Source organism: Henckelia pumila, chromosome 3 (genome assembly GCF_033568475.1).
Source record: "Henckelia pumila isolate YLH828 chromosome 3, ASM3356847v2, whole genome shotgun sequence".
NCBI lineage: Eukaryota > Viridiplantae > Streptophyta > Magnoliopsida > Lamiales > Gesneriaceae > Henckelia > Henckelia pumila.
The window spans coordinates 29619210-29641246 of NC_133122.1; the positions used below are offsets into that span (position 1 = coordinate 29619210).

General features: G+C 35.8%; 2 protein-coding genes across 3 annotated transcripts; one reads left to right on the forward strand and one right to left on the reverse strand.

Annotated features, from left to right (window-relative positions):
• Nucleotides 1–6233: 6233 nt before the first annotated feature.
• LOC140886614 (G-type lectin S-receptor-like serine/threonine-protein kinase At4g03230) lies at nucleotides 6234–10413 on the forward strand. Its single transcript, XM_073293286.1, has 8 exons — nucleotides 6234–7735; nucleotides 7851–8354; nucleotides 8437–8586; nucleotides 8767–8960; nucleotides 9045–9255; nucleotides 9341–9575; nucleotides 9669–9819; nucleotides 9904–10413. The coding sequence occupies exons 1-8, from the start codon at nucleotides 6421–6423 to the stop codon at nucleotides 10213–10215; spliced, it is 3072 nt and encodes a 1023-aa protein (XP_073149387.1). The 5' UTR covers nucleotides 6234–6420; the 3' UTR covers nucleotides 10216–10413.
• A 197-nt stretch (nucleotides 10414–10610) lies between these two features.
• Nucleotides 10611–13988, reverse strand: LOC140886616 (AP-4 complex subunit sigma). 2 transcript variants are annotated; one of them, XM_073293288.1, is made up of 5 exons: nucleotides 13776–13988; nucleotides 12384–12470; nucleotides 11448–11516; nucleotides 11217–11355; nucleotides 10611–10969 (listed from the first exon to the last, which is right to left on the reverse strand). In XM_073293288.1, exons 1-4 carry the CDS (start codon nucleotides 13914–13916, stop codon nucleotides 11221–11223), a joined length of 432 nt encoding a protein of 143 aa, XP_073149389.1. In that variant the 5' UTR covers nucleotides 13917–13988; the 3' UTR covers nucleotides 10611–10969; nucleotides 11217–11220. The 2 variants fall into 2 exon arrangements, with proteins under 2 accessions (XP_073149389.1, XP_073149390.1); XM_073293289.1 differs by lacking the exon at nucleotides 10611–10969 and adding an exon at nucleotides 11009–11091.
• Nucleotides 13989–22037: the final 8049 nt, after the last annotated feature.

Consider the following 22037-nt stretch of genomic DNA (forward strand, 5'->3'; position numbering starts at 1 on the left):
TCCAATAAATTATGTTGATAAACCGGTAACAACAAACAAAAGGAAAATCGATAGTCAAAACCCGGCAAACCTTTGGCATGCTAGGCTAGGTCATATTTCCTCAAGGAGGATGAACAAGCTAGTGGGAGAGGGCATGTTTGATATGTCTGATATTAACTCTCTACCTACTTGTGAATCCTGCCTGAAAGGAAAAATGACTAAATCTCCTTTTAAGGGGAAACCTGAGCGTAGTCAAAATCTGTTGGATTTGATCCATACAGATGTTTGTGGTCCATTTAGAATTGGTACTAAATTTGGCCACACCTACTTCATTACCTTTACTGATGATTATTCAAGGTATGGGTATTTATATTTAATGAAATATAAGTCTGAAGCATTTGAAAAGTTCAAAGAATTCAAGGCTGAAGTAGAAAACAAGCTAGGTAAAAGTATTAAAGCACTTCGATCGGATCGAGGTGGAGAATACTTAAGTAACGAGTTTTTGGACTATCTGAAAGAGAATGAGATTCTCTCTCAGTGGACTCCTCCTATGACACCTCAGCTAAATGGTGTATCGGAGCATCGTAATCGAACTTTGTTGGACATGGTTCGATCCATGATGAGCTTCCCTGAGCTTCCACCTTCGTTTTGGGGCTATGCGCTTGAAACGGCGGTATTGTTGTTGAACAACGTCCACACCAAAGCAGTGGACAAAACACCATACGAGTTATGGAATGGCAAAGCTCCTAAGTATTCGTACTTGAGGATTTGGGGATGTCCTGCTTACGTGAAGCAGACAGTGGGAGATAAGTTGGATAGTCGATCCACCTTATGTTATTTTGTAGGGTATCCGAAGAATTCAATCGGATATTATTTCTATCATCCTGCTGAAACAAAGGTGTTTGTTTCAAGGAATGCCACCTTCTTGGAGAAGGAGTTCTTATTGGATAAGAAAGGCGAGATGATGGAACTCGAAAAAATTCGAGAAGAACCCGAAATACAAAATAATGATCCTACACCTCAGGAACCATTGATGGACACGCCTATACTTAGAAGATCCGAGAGGACTTCTAGACCTCCTATTCGATATGGTCTTCTTCTTGAAGGGGATCAAGATGAACCCGATGTTGGATGTGATCCAAGAAACTTCAAGGAAGCAATTTCTGATGCGGATTCAAATTTATGGCTTGAAGCTATGCAGTCGGAAATAGATTCGATGCATACAAACCAAGTTTGGTCTTTAGTAGATCCTCCCGATGGAATTGTTCCAATAGGGTGTAAATGGATCTACAAGAGAAAGCTTGGGCCTGATGGTAAGGTATTGACCTACAAGGCGCGATTGGTGGCGAAAGGTTATACTCAAAGACAAGGAGTTGACTATGATGAAACCTTTTCACCAGTTGCTATGTTCAAGTCCATAAGAATCCTTATTGCCATAGCTGCTTGGTATGACTATGAGATATGGCAAATGGATGTGAAGACTGCATTTCTTAATGGAAACATTAAGGAAGATATCTATATGACGCAGCCTGAGGGATACACATCCATGGGAAGAGAGCATAAGGTATGCAAGCTTCAGAGATCAATCTATGGTCTAAAACAAGCATCAAGAAGTTGGAACCAGAAATTTGATGAAACAATAAAAGATTTTGGTTTCATCAAGAACCCGGAGGAACCATGCGTGTACAAGAAAGTAGTTAAGGATGCTGTGACATTCTTAGTACTTTATGTTGATGACATCCTACTCATTGGGAATGACGTAGGGATGTTGCAGTCAACAAAGATATGGTTATCAGGTAGATTCTCGATGAAGGATTTGGGTGAGGCATCCTATATTCTAGGGATACAGATCTATAGAGATAGATCTAAGAGAATGATAGGACTCACTCAATCAACCTACATCGACACCATATTGAAACGGTTTTCAATGGATGGGTCCAAGAGAGGACATCTACCCATGTGTCATGGAGTTTCTCTATCCAAGTCTATGTGTCCCAAGACTGATGAAGAGATAGAGAAAATGACACATGTACCATATGCGTCAGCCATTGGTAGTATCATATATGGGATGATATCTACCAGACCGGATGTAGCATTTGCTCTGAGTGTCATGAGCAGATATCAAGCTAATCCCGGTCAAATGCATTGGAAAGCCGTGAAGGACATTCTTAAGTACTTACGAAGGACTAAGAATATGTTCATGGTATATGGAGGAAGAGAACTAAAATTGGAAGGCTATACCGACTCTAGCTTCCAAAGTGACGTGGATGACTCGAAGTCAACCTCTGGATTTGTGTTCATGCTCAATGGCGGTGCTGTCTCTTGGAAGAGTTCCAAGCAGGACACCACAGCGGATTCCACCACTGAGGCAGAATACATTGCAGCATCAGCTGCTGCTAAAGAGGCCGTTTGGATGAGGAATTTCATCCAAGAGTTGGGCGTCATTCCTGAAGTTGTTGGTCCAGTCCCGTTGTACTGTGACAACACGGGTGCCGTTGCTCAGGCAAAGGAACCAAGGTCTCATCAAAGATCCAAACACTTACTGAGGAAATACCACATCATCCGGGAGATTGTGGAAAGAGGAGACATCACTGTCGAAAGAGTGGACTCTGCAGACAATATCGCTGATCCACTTACTAAGCCCTTGCCAGGACCATTATTTGACAAACTTCGCGAAGCAATGGGTCTACGTAGTATGACTAGTTGGCTTTAGGGCAAGTGGGAGATTGAAAGAGTGGGTGCCCGGTGAGCCAACTTGTGGCTAAGGGCTTTGATGGCTCTTTGTATAAACAATCTTTTGTTTAATATAATTTACACTTTTATTAATGGCAATGACTTTATCTTTCTTCATATTGTTATATTGTGATATACTATTGTTGTTTTGATAAAGACCTTGAATATACTATAGTGTATGTAAGATGTGGTAGAACATGGGGATGTCTATCATGAAACACATCTTATAGTCACTGTATATTCTAAACCGTTCCTAGTCGATTGAGCCGTCCGATAATAAGGATAAGGATCGCTCGAGATTGAGACTAGCATTTGCGATGCAGAGTACCACGTTTCATTGGTAAGGAACATAGAGATGTTCGAAGCATGCAAATGGATATTCATACGATGAATGATCGAACTACCCTATCCGGAATTTCCAAGTGGTTATCACTTATCGAGTGGATAAAGTCCGCGGTTTTGGTTGTACACCATTAGTCCTTATTACTTGAAACATCATTGAGACTTTATATGCTAGTACTGTGCTTTGACTCGTTTACCGACTCTATTGAGGTCATCAGGTGTCGGGATTGGGTACAGTTACAACACATATAGGAGTCGATGCTTTGTTGTCAAGGATTCACCACATACTTGCGAGTGTGGATATCCTATGCGATCTGAGGAGATATTAGTGTGACGAATCTCTGGCCAGAGTACATGATGTGTTTTAAGAAATGATTTCTTAGTAGCACATGCGATGTCACTATTTGATCTTTAAGATGCATTGCATAGTTATCGAATCTCGAACGACTCTCGATTTACCAATGGTTGTTGATTCGATCGGGATATATGGATGAAGGGACCGTACTGTACGCTAACCAAAATCTATTGGTTCTTGCAGGCACTATCAGTGATACCTAGGGAATCATGGGGCGATGTTGCTAGGCGCTCTTACCATGATTCGATGGGCAAGTCGGAAATTGTTGTTCCGAGTCACAAGGAGTTGTGAGCCCACGGCTAGCTGTATCCCTGAACCATTGAGGGTCACACAGAGTAATGGATTTTTAATCCCCGTTGAGATAGTTAAATTTAAAGAGTTAAATTTAATGAACAAAGAAGTGGGACTTCTTATTTAAGAGTAGAGGAGTAAGATTTCCTAAAATGACATAGGGATGGGCATTTTTGGAAATCACTGAATTCGGATTCAGAAAAATTTATCTTGACTTTAAAAGGTGCAGAAATGGTTTCTGTGAACATTGGTAAAATCGGTTTATCAATCAGAGTCACAATGAATTTTATATTAATTTCTGAACATGCGGGCTTTGCTTGTCGGGCTTGAACTTATGACTAATGGGCCCTAAGCTGTTAGCGGCCTACATTATAAATAAGTTATTGCAGTACAGAAATTATACAACACAGGTCACAATTTTTGAAAAACCCTAGTTTTCTCTCAAATAGTGGCCGCCCCCCTCCCCTCTGCTCGGGAAAAATCCAGTCTGTGAATTTTGAATTACAGTCTGGTTTAACGGATCAAATTCGTTAATTCTCTTCGTAGAAACTTCTGATATATTTTCTAATGCAATCTATCAGAGGGATTAAATATCCGTTCGTGGACCTGATTGAAGAACAGTTCGTCCATCAGTTCCAGGGATATACAACAAGAGCAGAGTAATCTGTTGTGTCCATAATCTCGATTCGAGATTGGAGGTAAAAATTTATAATTGTTATTTAATTTTTACACACACAATTTAATCGTAAAGTTTTGATACCCATTATGGAATTGTTCCATATAAAATTTTTAAACTTTCGCTGCACCGGGTATCAATTCTGATTGATCTGATCACCGTTCTCCAACAAAAAATACATTGCATATGACGAAAAGAAATAGAATTAGTTAACTTGAAATAAATTAAACATGCAATCACATTAAAATATAAAAAAATAGTCAAATAGACAATTATTAAAAGATATAGTATCAATAAGTTAAAACAAACACACACACACAAACAATAAACATACACACACCGTTGTGTGGGCTTGCAATTTGATGTCAAAATAAGTGCATTGTTTTTTAAAATAATCGAGTCATATTTAATTTAGTTTCTTTACATATATTAATATTTTTCCTATGTTAAATAATTTGGAATTAAAAACAAAAAAAAATAGAGAATTTTACAAAAAAATAAAAAATATGGGTTGAAGAAGATTTTGAAATAGAGAATTCAATACTTTATTTGGGAGAATAGAGAACTCGAAATGGAGAATGACATTGGACATGCCAATTATAAGAAAAAAAATGACAAGTAAAAATACCAGACTTTGACCATTTACATTTTACTCGAACAAAAACCAAAACATGTGAATGTACACGATGATTTTGCAAGTTTTCCCTATATGTTATGTTGTGGCATAAAATATACACACGCATGCATGAAACTATGATACAAAAAACTTTATTTTACTTGTAAAAAAAATTAAATATCTGTTTATAGATTTTTATCGATAAGTATGATTCACATAATGATGATTTATGAAATTATAGTAGTGTTTGGAAATGGTTGAAAAGGAGTTATTCAGCTTTTATTTACAAAATTTTGTAAATAAAACTCTGAATCACTTTTGTTAAGTATTTTCAAACACTACTTATATTTGTTAGGAGTGTTTGTTCCGACTAGGAATGTTGGCCGACATATGATGTTTAATTTTTACACGATTTAAAAAATTTGAGTTGCACCGTTAAAATCAATAATTAAAACATTTGTTAAAGCGACAAATTAAATACTCGATCTTGTAGTATTCTTTTCGTTATAATAAAATTGGAAATGTAAATTTGATGTAACTGCACCGACTCAGTTGAGGACAATTATATGCTCCTACATTATTTTAAACTGATTACATAAGTGGCAAAACATTTAAGGATTTTTGTGGCTACTTATCCATTTCACATGGGGTCAAGAAATTTTTCTTCCCATCAATTATTACTCCTATATATGACACTATATGATTTTTTTTTTTTTGAAGTAACATTATATGATATATACGTCTGTATATAGTTTTAAAAAGAATATCAATATATCAAATTGTCTATTTTGTACCAAAGTAAAAAAAAAAAAAAAAAAATTCCATGTTGTGATATTATTTTTTCGGTTGATAAGTTTAATGTCATCCACATTTTCGAACTATATTATTGGAAAAATTACATTTTTAGCTCTTAAATTGCATTTTTTTTGCTTTTAATCATGTAATCGGATGTTTCTATCATAGTCCACTAATTTTATTTGTTCAATTGTAGTAATTTTTTATCCGCACGCTGATATGACGTTGAAAAATGGTGATGGCTAGCTGGACGTCGAAAATTTTCGTTGACGTGTTGAATGTCACGTCACGTAAACATTCCGATGAAAAATAATTAATTTTGAAAAAAAAAAAGAAAATAAAGTTAAATTAGTGGACTAAAATCTTAAATCCTTTGAAATAAGTTGAATCCCCGAAAAAGACAGATTCTGTGCGTTGAAACAGTGGGGACTCGCTGATAAAGGTGCTTGGACAAGTATATTCACTGATGTTCTTTCCACCAAGCAAAATCATTAGACTATTCTTCAACTTAGATTTTGGTGTCATTAAACGAAGACTTTTGTGCTCTTTTCAAGACTTGGTCTCACTCATCCCATCATAATCTGAGCACAAGATGATAATTTTTACAAAAGATTACTAAATATCTCCACCAAAATGCAGTCTCCCTTCATTTTCTTGATCTCCTACATCACTCTATTATGCACTGTTTTTCATCATCTCAAGTGCCAGGCTAGAGACAGCATCATCAGTGAAGGAGACCCGTTGATCGACGGTAGTAATGAAACTCTTGTGTCGAAAGGAAACAGATTCGAGCTCGGTTTTTTCACTCCAGATGGCAATGACAAAGGAAGCAGATACATTGGCATATGGTATTATGATCGGATTCCAAGGACCATTGTGTGGGTGGCTTGTAGAGATACACCATTAACAGATACTTCCGGAGTTTTCGGGATGGCAGATGATGGAAGCGTCAAGCTGTGGAACAGAGACAAATTGTTTTGTAATGTTTCAGATGTTACCAACTCCGGCAACCTTAACAGGACACTGAAGCTACTTGATTCTGGGAACTTGCTACTTTTTGATGGTGAGTCCTCGGGGACGAGATTATGGCAAAGTTTCGACCATCCGACCGATACATTTCTCCCCGGTATGCGAATGGACGGTAAGGGTCTGATTTCTTGGATTTCTCCAAGTGACCCCGCCACCGGAGACTACACTTTCCTCCAAGATCAAAATGTGTTCATCATACAGAACAAGTCAACTGTTTATTGGAGAAGCCATGATGCAGGTTCATTAAAGATTTATAACGACATGCCGAATTATGTAGATCAAATGGTCAGTGGACTTCATCAAACTGCCGGAGAATTGCGGGCAAACACAACAACATTCATAAGCTTTAATTTTTCAACGCATGCCCTTTACATCAGTGACAGTGTTACCCGGTTTATGATGAATACTTCGGGGATGATACAGTATTTTGAAGGAGATGTGAATGGAGGATGGTCGTTGCAATGGTCAGAGCCCAACGATAGCTGTAAAGTGTACGAACTGTGCGGGAAATTAGCCAATTGCGACAGTAGGCATCAGCCAATATGCCAGTGTTTGCCTGGTTTCAAGCCTCAGTCCAAGAAGGATTGGGATTTAGGACGGTATTCGGAAGGTTGTGTTAAGGAGGAGTCAGTAAGTTGCCAAGATGATGCTGATATAATGAAGCAATTCTTGACTTTGCCCGTGATGAAAGTGGACAGCATCAACGCACAGCGCTTTGATATAGCTGGGAAAAATACAACATGCGAGAGAGAGTGTCTAAGTGATTGCAAATGCAGTGCGTATTTGTCCAGAAGCGATAATAGCACGAGCCGGGAAACAGGTGCTAACCATCTATATTGTTGGATATGGACGGAAGATCTTTCAAATCTCCAGATTGGTAAGAATCGTGGTGATAACTGGATCTCCATTCGTGCACCAGGTAACTCTGAATGATAACTCACATATTGCTGCCCTGCCCACAGTTTCCCATGTTAATTCTTGGGGAAGAATCTACCGGAGATATTTACAGAAGCTTTTCTATGTATTTGTAACAGAATCCATGCGAAACTGTAAGCCATGCTTTCTGCATCAGATACCTTATCCTCTGAGCAGCGGACAAGACTGTGGCGATCCTTTATACCGTAGTTTCAGCTGTGATAACTCCACAGGTGTAATCAGCTTCCTCGCATTGAGTGGCAAATATCCAGTGACAGGCATTCATGAGGCAACGAATAGTTTTGTTATTGAATACAACTCTGAAGGTGATGTTGGATGTAAAACAGGAAACATACCAATCCAAAATTTGAAGCTTGACAAATCATCACCATTCACTGTGACTAACTCCTGCTACATAGAACCTGGTAATGTCAATCCCGATGTTCAAGCTGGAAATCATATGGAAATAAGTTGGAGATTCCCAATGGAACCAACGTGCAACTATTCGGGAGATTGTAAAGATTGGCCCGATTCACATTGCCACGACAAGGGTGATGGACAGAAAAGATGCCATTGCAACCGAGGCTATAAATGGGAAGGATCTAGTGTAAGTTGTATCAATGGTAGGTGTACTGGGATCCGTATTATGTTGTTGGGTTATTACTTCAAGAAATTTTTCTAACCACTGATTTTGCAATTCTTCAGCATCAACACACAATGAGCAACAAAAGGGAGGATCTGAGAACAAGAAACACATGAAATATGCAATTGTTTCCATCGTTTCAGTAGCTGGGATTGTACTTATTTTCTGCTGCATCAATATCGTACGCCGAACAAGGTTGTTCGGAGGAGGAAGTAAGCGTTACAGTTTGGACTAATAATACATTTCTTGATTTCTCCCATAAGTTGAACAGGGAATGTTGGACTGAACAGTCACCGTGAAGCTCAAAATCTTTTAGAAGAATACAATGCAAGCATCTCATTTTGATAATTAGTTACTATTATTGTTTGATTCCATTTCTATTCACAATGAAGGGAACAGTCAAGAGGAGCCGGTGATCTTCTCGTATGACTATGAAGGTCCGGATGTTGACCTGATGAATATAAAAAAGGACAGCACAAAGAACATCGACGTACCTTTCTATAGTTTGGATATTGTTTTATCTTCTACTGATAGATTCTCTGATGCAAATAAACTCGGGCGAGGTGGATTTGGGCCAGTCTATAAGGTGAGCACATTGCAGTCTACTGAAAGAGAAGAAGGCTATTCTTTCTAATACATCAACGGGTGTTACTGTTCTAAATTTTTGCAGGGAAAGTTTCCGGGAGGACAAGAAATTGCAGTGAAGAGGCTGTCCAGTTGCTCTCGTCAAGGCATCAAGGAATTCCAGAATGAAGTTGTTTTGATCTCCAAGCTTCAGCATCGAAACCTTGTGAGACTTCTAGGATACAGCCTCAACAAACACGAAAAAATCTTACTATATGAATACATGCCCAACAGAAGCTTAGACGCCTTCATATTTGGTAGGACATTTATTTAGTTGTACTTTAGCAATCCTTATCTTGAGTATTAGCATCAACGTTTTCCTCGGGTTATTTCTTTCGTCAGATGAAGAAAACAGATTGTTGCTTGACTGGAAGAAGAGATTCGACATTATCTTAGGGATAGCTCGAGGGCTTCTTTATCTTCATCAAGATTCGAGGTTGAGGGTTATTCACAGAGATTTGAAGACAAGCAACATTCTGTTAGATGAAAACATGAACCCTAAGATATCAGACTTTGGATTGGCGAGGATAATCGAAGGCAGAGCCGAAGCAAGCACCAAGAATGTCATCGGGACACTGTAAGTTTTATCACACATTCTGAAACATATGCTATTCCAAGTTGACATAAACGGTTATCCCCAAAATTAAATTGCTCGTGTTTCTTCGAGCAGGGGTTATATGTCGCCTGAATATGCCTTGGAAGGGAAATTCTCAACCAAGTCTGATGTATTCAGTTTTGGAGTTGTGTTGCTTGAAATAGTCAGTGGGAAGAAGAACACCGGATTTTACAATTCGGAACAAGTGTTAAATCTCTTAAGATATGTGAGTTCCATCATTCATTCATTCAGAGTGCATATAAACTTAAGAGATTCTTATGAGTGTTCATTATGTTGGTTGCATTAACAGGCATGGATACTGTGGACCGAAAACAATGCCCTAGATTTGACAGATCCTACACTGGTGGAAACATGCGATGCATCTCAAGTGATGAAGTGTATAAACATCGGGTTGTTGTGTGTCCAAGAAGATCCCGGGGATCGTCCCACCATGTCAAATGTTGTTGTAATGCTTGACAGTGAAACAATCCCTCTTCCACCCCCGACTCAACCGGCTTTGGTAGTGAGGAGACGTCTATCCGTTGCGTCTACCTCTTCGTCTTCAAAACCGGAGACAATCTCCAACAATGAACTGACCATTTCCATGGATCAAGGGCGATGAAGGGTTTATAGTTGTGTTAGTGTGAACAAGATAAGTCGGTAAAACATATTTGGTCTAAAGATAGGCATTTCCAATTTCGTACATCATTATTTGAAATTATTTGGTTAGTCGATGAGTAAGCTTTTTAATCATAGTTTTCGAATTTAAGTTTGTTTTCAATATTGTTACCGAATTTGTATTCACCTGGATACAAAGAAGCTGTCAAGATCATTGTACAAAAAGGTCGACACGTGGATTTGGTTTTGGACTTTTGGTGGAATTCTTCACCGTATGGTTTTTCCTTTTCCCTGTTTTTGGTCAGGGACACGATATAGTTTTTTTTTTTTTTTTTTTTGAAGGTAAAAGACAATCTATTCATTAGATAAATCATCCTTGGCTACATCCACCAGCCAAGTGGGATAAGGATCTCCAATCCAAAACATTGGTGAAGGTTGATACAAAGGCAAATTGAGCAATACAATGAGTAGTTGTTTGCATTTCTACTCACACAATAAAAACCAATAAAAGACCCCTGCCGGCTCAATTCTAAAATATCAGATACTATGTTGGCTTCAAAGCTTATATACTCAACTTAAGGTAGTGTTTATACAAATTGGTGTTTCTTTTCTATAATTTTTATTATTTTGAGAATGAAGGACATAAATGTTTAGAAGAGAATATGAGCTTTTAAAATTCATACTAACCAATCCGGGACACTAATCAAGATATTTTTTCAACCCCGGTTAATTCGAGCTAAAAGCCTGGGCCGTTGCACCTGCATCGATTGTTCAGTTCAATTCGAACAAATCAGATGTGATTCGAGAAGACGCATCATTCTTTATTCTTCATGATATGATCATCCAATTATACCGTATTGCATAAACAAGAACTCAGCTCCTTTGAAATAAGAATTCAATCATTTTTTGCAGACATAGAAGTAATTACACGAGAATTACATTAAAAGGAATCCAAAACCTAACATGGTATCAAATGTTGCAATATTTTGAGCGCACAAAACTCACCAGCCTATGATGCTTTGTCCATTAGCTGTATTGGAGACAGAATATTGGCCTTGCTTGTCTCGACAATGCAACCGTTCATCACCATTTCTTCCAGCATGAAGTGTGCTTTCTCCAAATGAAACATGATGTCCAGCTCACACTGCAAGTTTGCAACTCAGATGCTCAATAATCTTTTAAAGGCGGCGAAACATCGTTTCAGACTTCAATTTTATGATTAAAAAAGCAACTTACCACATTGCCAAAATGTCGGTCCATAGTTTCAACTAGGAGGTGTATAAACTCCAGAATCGCAAGCTCATTCTGCAAACAGAGCCACCAAGCAAATCATTAATCTTCAATTTTTTAACATGGATGAAGCAAGAAGGCTAGTTTTGTATGAAACTCTGGGCAAACAAGTGATAATTTGTTTAACATAATCATGCTTGTCAACAGACATTCTTCACAGTCAACTTATGTCATTCGCGAATAATAAGTTATGACAATATACGGATAACAATTGACAAGGAATAAGTACACACTACGGTACACAAATCTGTCAACTGCTAGTGCTATTTAGTTCAATCTGAGACATACATGTTGATAACTGTTAATACTACAATATTTGTTGTGTATCATAGCCTTGACAACATTTTCAAGTCAGCGAAAAGAACGCATGTAGCCACGAATAAGTGGTGACCTAAAGAGGATCAAGTTAGATTGAATCATCACACTTTGAAGCTTGATATTGACGTCCCATCATCTAATGCTCGTCTTATGGAGTGGCAACACCACAAGTCTAGTGACCGGACCACAATGGATTATTTTAGATTTCCAAATCAGAAAGCTGTTTGCAGAGGACATACCCAACACAGCCACTCTATAGTCTATAATACTTATCCATTAATTGCTAAAGGGCGAACCATTTCGCCACTAATCGAAAAATATGTAATGCAAGTGAGATATCATCAACACAGCCACTCTATAATATTAAGCATTGCAAAAGGTAACAATTTTGCCGATATCCTTCAATTTTCATGGGTCTGTTACAATTATTACTGTTACTTTTGAATATTTTATAGTAGCTCTAAAATTCACAAGTCAAACATACTATGGAAGAAAAAACAATAGAAAGATGTAGCATGTAATGCACAAAGGAAGATCAACAACTCCAGAACTGTTAAAACTTACTTCTTCATTATCTACTCCAACCAGGAAAAACAGTGATGCATATCGCCTATACACAACTTTGTAGTTTCGATGCTCAACAAAGGAACACTGTTCAAGATATGGCAAAAAACAAATTAGAATATATAATAAACCACAAGCACGATTACCAAAAACTTGAGCAAGTGAGCAACTTACATATGGCAAGAGGAATACCTAAACGTATAGATAAATACTTTCTGTCACTCAATTTAGCAAGTAGTAGCCTAGTAGGAAAGTGAACATGGAAAAATAAAACTAGATGCTACATTGAAAATATGGATTCTTAGTCTTTGGGGGTATAGATGGGTTTAATTGATCACCTTTAATACCACTTTGTCATTAGTTTGGTTGATAGAATGAATTTAGTAAAAAAAAATGAACCAAACGTAAATTTAAACTCAAAATCATCTCTATCTCACCTTATCCACCATACCAAACAAAGCCTTAAAAGACTCTAAGTCACTATCCTGTAATAAAGCAGGCGATTTGAGATTTCAAATTAAAGATTTTAAGTGGCTGAAGAAAGTAGCTTTCATCACGCCCTAATCACTGTACTTAAAACTGTTTCACAATGTATGATCAGAATTTTGTCAACGTGGACACAGAGTTGTAACGATAAGGTTTATTAAGTCCACTACCCTAAGTTCCAAATAAAAAATGGTAATCAATAAATGAACATAACAAAAAAATTTAAGATGATTATATTTTATGACATTGTTCTTAAGACACGCTACAATCCCTTGCTCAATGTAGTAACGCCAAATGGTGAGAAACATAACAACACCAAAATTATCCCAAGCAGAAGAAAAAAATCATTTAATTGCATGTCATTGATCCTCATCGATTTTTTTCCGAAACAATCGCCGATTACTATTCTTTCATCAGAAAGTAAGACTAGGATGCACAAATTTTTAGTGCATCTTCAAAATGCACACTTTATCCTGGCTGGCCAGAAGTTAGACATGATTGAAACCAAGTAGATCAAGTTATCAAAATACTTCCGTACTTCAATTGCTAATACCAGCATTTCGATTTTTCCTAACCTGAATTATGCTTAAATTTTCTACCACACATACGCAAGAAGTTTCAAAGTCAACTTCATGCAGCATACTCGACAAATTATCAATCAAAGCTAAATTTCACAGGAAAAAGAACAAAATTGATCAACAAGAATCCATACGAGATTAAAACAAGGAGATGGCAGATCAAGCAGCAAGTGCAAGAAATCAAATCGTGTGCTTTTCTTTAATCTTCTCGAGCTAAATTCGATCCAGTCGACGCAAGCAACTCAAAAATACTATCTTTTCATCTTTTTAACTAACATCAGATAAAAAAAAAACGCGAAATCATAGGAAAATACAGAAAATCACAGACCTGTTGCTCGGTGCGGACAAGACATTTGCGGACGATTTCACCTTCGAGAGCGCGTCGTTCCTCGAGGGTTAGGTATTCGTAGTACTGAGCTAGACGGGTCTGTCCTTGCTTGTTTACCATCAGTACGAATCTTATCCCCATTTCAATACAATCTTCTCCCGATCTTCCGCAGATTCAAAGAAATCAGACTGCGGAACTCCAATCTGTTCATTCCCCAGCTCTCTCTCACTATTTATACTTCCGTTGTAAATTCGATAATATCTATCTGACCCCTGAAATATAAGATGGATTACAATTTTGCCACGGATTTGGCACCGAAACCTCTATAAAAAATTAAGAGAAATATTAAGTAATTGATAAATTTGTTGAAAAATATTATTATTATTAATATTATGTTGAATATTGAATGTTGAATGTTGAATATTGAGTTGTAAAATATGGAAAATTAATGTGTGATGATGTAGATGATGATGTATTTATTTTTGGACTAATCTCAAATGTGGATCTATAAATAGGTCTTCATTTGTGATGAAAAATACAATTGAATTGAGAGAAAAATATTGTGAAGTGTAGAGTTTGATATATTTTGAGTTTTGGAGTTTTTACTTTTTACCATAAATTTTTACTTTTTCACAACACGTTATCAGCACGATCGCTCGAAGGTTCTCTATATTTTCCGACGCTCCAAAATACAAGAAGAAGTAAAAAAATATTCAACAAGTAAGAATTTTTATTTTACTGTTTATATATTTTTATTGTGTATATATTAATAAATAATATCATGTTATGAAAAAATAAGTTTTTTTCAAAACTTGTTATAAATTCTGGGAGGATGTTAAGACGACATCCCACACTCCCGGTAAGGGATACGACAAGTATAAAAGTCTCTAAGGTTTTTAAACAATAACGTGATATATATTTATTATGTATATATATTAACTATATTAATATATAATTTCATGTTATTATATAAAAGGTTGTCTATGACACTGACCTTATAATAACGTGATATGATATATATTATTATGTATTTATATACTAACCATATTTGTATAATCTCATGTTATTATATAAAAGGTTGTCTACGACACCGATCTTATAATAATGTGATATGATATACATAATTATTAATTATGATTATCATTATATGCATTGCATCATTATCACAAATTTTTATTCAACACATACTCGATTTTTTTCTTTACCCCCAACGGTCACAAACGGCTAGTTTTTGGCCTATAAATATGTTCACTCAAACTTATTTTCAATCACACCAAAATTCACTATTTCTCTCAAAATATTTTTACTCGATTTTTCGAAGATGGAGATGATGGCATTTATAAGGATATTTTTCATAACGACTATGATCATCATGCTCACGAGTTTTGTATTCACCGGCGATTTTTCACCACAGATTTTTTATCTATTTATATACGCACTTGTAATTTTTATTTTTCCATTATTTTGTATTGTCATATTAATAGAAATTAACTAATATAATGCATTGTTATTTTTTTAGTACCACCATGTCAAACTTGACAAAGATTGAATTCGTTGCGCTCGATATCACCGGAAAGAATTACATGCCATGGACTCTCGATGTAGAAATGCATCTTGAGTCATTGGGTCTAAGTGATACCATAAAAGAAAATAATATATCATCCTCACAAGAAAAGGCAAAGTCTATGATTTTCTTACGTAGACATCTTGATGAAGGATTGAAATGTGAGTATCTCACAGAAAAAGACCCAATGATTTTATGGAAAGGGCTAAAAGAAAGATTTGAGCATATAAGGGAAGTTATACTCCCGACCGCCCGTGATGAATGGAATATGTTAAGATTCCAAGACTTTAAAAAAGTCAGTGATTATAATTCAGCGATGTATCGAATAGTCTCACAATTGAAATTCTGTGGACTTGAAGTCACAGAGATGGAAATGCTTGAGAAAACATTTTCCACTTTTCACGCATCGAATATAACTCTACAACAACAGTATAGAGTGCGTGGATTTTCGAGATATTCCGAACTAATCGCATGTCTTCTTGTGGCGGAAAAGAACAACGAATTATTAGTAAGAAATCATCAATCCCGACCCACTGGATCAACGGCATTTCCTGAAGCAAATGTCGTAATGAAAAATGAAAACCAAAATCAAAGGTATAGACCAGATTTTGGTCGTGGACGAGGTCGAGGAAATGAGCGTGGACGTGGACGTGGACGTGGACGTAAAAATTATCGCGGTCATGGTCGTGGCCGTGGATATGAAAATAATCGAGGTAGTTATTTCAATAACGCATCTCAAAAGAACGTCACGAATCACCCACCAAAAAGGCAGCATGAAAATACGAGTGAAAATGAAAATCACTCAAAAAGATCTGAGAGTGTTTGTTATAGATGTGGCACTCCAGGACATTGGTCACATATTTGTCGAACCCCTGAGAACCTATGTAAGCTCTATAAAGAATCGACAAAGGGGAAAGGAAAAGAGACAAATTTTGTTGAAGATAGTGACCGTTTAATTGGTTCAACTAGTTTCAATGCTGCAGATTTTTTGAATGATTTCGAAGACATTGATTAAAATATTGGTGGGACTACATTGTAACAAATTTGTATTTTTCATGCATTCTTGTATTATAAAGCATGTTATATTTTGCATTTGTATTGTACTTAATTTTTTTTATTGCATTTTTTTGTGAAGTTTGATATGGAAAATGCTATGAGCAAACATGGAAATAATATCATGGAAATTTGCATACCAGATAGTGGTACAACACACACTATTCTGCGAGATGAAAGATATTTCTTGGAAATAAAACCAACAAAAACAATGGTGAATACCATATCAGGTCCTGTAGACTTGATTGAAGGTTGTGGAAAAGCACATTTTTTGTTACCTAATGGTACAAAATTTCTGATAAATGATGCTTTATATTCACCACAATCGAAAAGAAATTTGTTGAGTTTTAATGACATATACTCTCATGGGTATGATACTGAGACGATAACTTATGGAAATCAGAAATATATGTGTCTTACCACATATAAATCAGGAAAGAAATATGTGGTTGAAAAATTATCAATGCTCCCTACTGGATTGCATTATACACATATAAGGCCAATCGAATCAAATATGGTGGTTAATAATTCTTCAATATTAACAAATTGGCATGATCGATTGGGACATCTTGGTTCAATAATGATGCGAAGAATTATTGAAAATACGCATGGTCATCCATTGAAAGACCAGAAGATCTTTCAGAATAATAAGTTTCAATGTAAAGCATGTTCTCTTGGAAAACTTATTATAAGACCATCGCCAGCTAAAATCCAAACTGAATCACCCATATTTATGGTATTGATCGATGCCTCTAGCAGATGGTCACATGTATGCTTATTGTCAACTCGGAATGTGGCATTTGCAAGATTGATGGCTCAAATAATAAAATTACGAAATCAATTTCCCGATTATACAATCAAGAAAATAAGACTTGATAATGCTGGAGAATTTACATCCCAGACTTTCAATGATTATTGTATGTCAATGGGAATCACTGTTGAACATCCTGTAGCTCATGTTCATACGCAAAATGGATTAGCTGAATCATTGATTAAACGTCTACAACTGATTGCTAGACCAATGATTATGAAAACAAAACTCCCTATTTCTATATGGGGACATGCAATTTTACATGCTGCGGCATTAATTCGCATCAGACCAAGTGCATATCATAAATTCTCCCCATTGCAACTTGCATTTGGTAAAGAACCAAATATCTCTCATCTGAGAATTTTTGGATGTATGGTGTATGTGCCTATTGCACCACCTCAACGATCAAAAATGGGTCCACAAAGAAAAATCGGTATTTATATCGGTTATGATAGTCCATCAATCATTCGATATCTTGAGCCTCAGACAGGCGATGTGTTTACAGCACGCTTTGCTGATTGTCATTTTAATGAAGAAATCTTCCCAGTGTTAGGGGGAGAAAAGAAACACATCGAAAAAGAAATCACATGGTATGTACCATCATTGTTACATTTGGATCCAAGGACCAAACAATGTGAGAAAGATGTACAACAAATTGTGCACATGCAAAGAATTGCAAATCAAATGCCAGATGCATTTGCAGACACAAAAGGGGTAACAAAATCATATATACATGCTGTAAATGCCCCTGCTCGAATTGAAATTCCAAAGAAACAAATTGAAGACACTCATGATGTCATAAAACGCTTGAAGCGTGGAAGACCAGTCGGTTCCAAGGATAAAAATCCTCGGAAAAGAAAAGGCATAGAGAAACACGACGATCATAAAATAGAAAATGGTGTTCCAGAAGAATCACCTGATGATGAAAATATTCTGTCAGAACCACAAACTGACGAGAATCGTGAAATCTCTATCAATTATATTAATACTGGAAAAATATGGAACCGAAAAGACATAGAAGATATTGATGAGATATTTTCTTATAATGTGGCTTGTGACATCGTAAATGAAAATGAGGATCATGAACCAAAATCTTTTGGTGAATGTAAAACTCGTCATGATTGGGCCAAATGAAAAGATGTCATCCAGGTTGAATTAAATTCGCTGAATAAACGTAATGGTTTTGGACCTATAGTCCTCACACCCTAAGGTGTAAAACCTGTTGGATACAAATGGGTTTTTATTCGAAAGCGAAATGAGAAAAATGAAATAGTCAGATATAAAGCTAGACTTGTTGCACAAGGTTTTTCTCAAAGGCCTGGAATTGATTATGAAGAAACGTATTCTCCTGTTATGGATGCAATTACGTTTCGATATTTGATTAGTTTGGCAGTGTCTGAAAATTTGGAAATGTGTCTTATGGATGTTGTTACAGCTTACTTATACGGATCACTTGATAGTGATATATACATGAAAATACCTGAAGGATTTAAGATGCCTGAAGCACAAAGTTCAAAACCCAGAGAATTTTATTCTGTAAAATTGCAAAGATCATTATATGGGTTAAAGCAATCCGGCCGAATGTGGTATAATCGGCTAAGTGAGCACTTGATGAAAAAGGGATATGTAAATGATCCAATATGCCCTTGTGTTTTCATCAAGAAAACAACATCCGGATGTGTAATTATTGCTGTATATGTTGATGATTTAAACATCATTGGAACGAATAAAGAAATTCAAGAAGTTATGATGTACTTGAAGGAAGAATTCGAAATGAAGGATCTTGGAAAAACCAAGTATTGTCTGGGTTTGCAAATCGAACAAAAAGAATGTGGAATTTTTGTTCACCAGGCAAATTATACAGAAAAGATCCTTAAACGTTTTAATATGGATAAATCAAATCCATTAAGTACTCCAATGGTTGTAAGATCATTAAACATAGAAAAGGATCCATTCCGTCCATGTGGAGATGATGAAGTTATTCTTGGTCCAGAAGTACCATATCTAAGTGTCATTGGTGCCCTTATGTATCTTGCAAATTGCACTAGACCTGATATATCTTTTGCTGTAAATTTATTGGCAGGATTCAGTTCATATCCAACAAAGAGGCACTGGAATGGAATTAAACATATATTTCGTTATCTACGAGGAACAACAGATTTGGGACTTTTGTACTCAAAAGACACCAATCAAAGTATCATTGGTTATGCTGATGTTGGATATTTATCTGATCCACATAAGGCACGTTCTCAAACCGGATATGTATTTACTCGTGGAGGCACCGCAATTTCTTGGCGTTCACAGAAACAAACACTCGTAACAACTTCATCAAATCACGCTGAGATTATTGCACTACATGAAGCAAGCCGTGAATGTGTTTGGCTAAAATCAATGACACAACATATCCAAACTTCTTGTGGATTATCAATAGACAAGAAGCCTGTGACGTTGTATGAAGACAATGCTGCATGTATTGCTCAAATGAAAGAAGGATACATCAAAAGTGACAGAACAAAACATATACCCCCAAAGTTCTTTGCCTACACTCAAGAGCTTGAGAAGAATAAAGATATTAATATCTGTTATATTCAATCAAGTGAGAACTCATCAGATCTCTTCACAAAGGCACTTCCCACGACGATATTCAGAAAACATATATACAACATTGGGATGCGCAATCTGCGGAATATGTGAAGAATCACTCATGTTAACATGAGGGGGAGTTTACGTGGCTGCACTCTTTTTCCCTTACTATGGTTTTTATCCCACTGGGTTTTTCCTAGTAAGGTTTTTAACGAGGCAGTATAAAACACGTAATGAAGACAGTCATCATATCACGATCATCATCACAAGGGGGAGTGTTGAAAAATATTATTATTATTAATATTATGTTGAATATTGAATGTTGAATGTTGAATATTGAGTTGTAAAATATGGAAAATTAGTGTGTGATGATGTAGATGATGATGTATTTATTTTTGGACTAATCTCAAATGTGGATCTATAAATAGGTCTTCATTTGTGATGAAAAATACAATTGAATTGAGAGAAAAATATTGTGAAGTGTAGAGTTTGATATATTTTGAGTTTTGGAGTTTTTACTTTTTACCATAAATTTTTACTTTTTCACAACAAAATTAATAATTTTATATTTTAAAGTATTTTTTTTCATTTTTCTGCAAAAATAAATTAACTATATAAAAATCATTATGTTTCGGTAACACATGTATCATATCGCTTGAATTAATACAAAAAATAAAATTCATTATATATATATATATATATATATATATTTATAAAATAAATGCATTTTCATTGTTTTTTAATATAATGTTATATTGTATTAAAACAACAACAGTCATAACGACAATAATTTTTCACAATTTTTTAATGTAGTTCGATAAGTAATATCAAAGATGTGATGGGGAAAAAAAATCAAAGATGAATATAACCGGATTTAAATTCAAAGTAAAGTGAAAAAAACGATATTAAAATCATATTTAACTTAAAATTATCAAATTTATGATATGGTGAGGACCATAGATTTACAAAAAAGTCTTTCAAAAATTTATTATCTTTTTAATTTATCAAAATTATTAAATTAGCAAGCTTTAGGACCGAAAAAATAATTCCCCCACAGGGATATAGGCGAGTTGATAAGGTCTGAGGTGACGTGGGAAAAAATTTCAGCATTGCGGGTTCGATCTTCGTGTGGAACATATTCTCTGCTGAAATATTGTGGAGTATATTCTGGGATTGGCCATGTTGCTCCCTCCATCTAGTCCCTACCGCTCGCACACATCCCTCATTTAACGAGATCTAACTCATATGAAATTGAATCCCCTTCGAAATCAACCTTTTTTGAAAAAAATAATTCGAAACAGCAGCAGCTCTCACCCTCAGACTTTTAACACCTGCTCAACTCTCAAGTAAGATTCTCTACACGTGTTTCGATACATATTAATATTTCATATATCATTGTTTTTTGGCTGATGCATTTTGATTCACATCCCAATTTTTACAATAATATGACTATGAAGAAAAATCCAAATTTATTCAATCCAATACTGAGACGATTTGTTGAAACAGCATATATAATCAACTCACACGTTACTAATAACATAAAAAATAACCTTAAAAAAATAACATAAAAAATATGTAACATAAAATTTATACATACGATTGTACGTTATCTTAGAAATTACAAAACTATCTTATTGTGTTAATGAAAAAGTATTTGGGATAGTTTTATAAGTCAATGATAACACATACTTATGTGTAATCTTCATATATACATTGTTAGGATCGATTTAGACTATAGAGAGGGTGAATACGTTCAAAAATTATTCTAATGAACTGATAGTGATTTCAATCAGTTTGGTGATTGAATTCCAGATTTATCTTGGTGTCTAATGCAAGTTGACAAATAGTATATGTGCGAAAATATGTCAAAAGGTAGATTCTAAACACTTAGTCTAAATGTGTATGCAAGACTGATATGTTTATGGATGTTCGGAGATTTCAATCACTCCTACGTCACTCTTCTTATCCCTTCTTTCACCCGAGGAAGGATATCACTAGAAGACTTTGACGTTACAAGTAATTTGCAAAAGCCCGATCCAAGACTAGGTCTTACATACCACAACCTATCTCAGAACTCCTAGTTACAACTCTGTTTCAGTCCTAGACAGATAAAATACAAATGTTACAAACTCGATTTGAACTTGCACAAAGATGATCCTTGAATGATCAGAATAATAGGTGTTGTCCTTCGAGTTTCTTGATCAAATTGCTTAACAGACTTGAAAGCTTGAATGTTCAAATGTTCGCGGGA

Bases quoted from the DNA above. Each gene is read 5' to 3' on its own strand.
- LOC140886614 (XM_073293286.1), top strand. From the start codon at position 6,421: ATGCAGTCTCCCTTCATTTTCTTGATCTCCTACATCACTCTATTATGC. The intron at 8,355-8,436 runs GTAGGTGTACTG...GCAATTCTTCAG, and splicing joins TAGTGTAAGTTGTATCAATG to CATCAACACACAATGAGCAA. The intron at 8,587-8,766 runs GTAAGCGTTACA...TTCACAATGAAG, and splicing joins AAGGTTGTTCGGAGGAGGAA to GGAACAGTCAAGAGGAGCCG.
- LOC140886616 (XM_073293288.1), bottom strand. From the start codon at position 13,916: ATGGGGATAAGATTCGTACTGATGGTAAACAAGCAAGGACAGACCCGT. The intron at 11,517-12,383 runs GTAAGTTTTAAC...CTCTGTTTGCAG, and splicing joins TTGGAGTAGATAATGAAGAA to AATGAGCTTGCGATTCTGGA. The intron at 11,356-11,447 runs GTAAGTTGCTTT...GCAAACTTGCAG, and splicing joins ACCGACATTTTGGCAATGTG to TGTGAGCTGGACATCATGTT.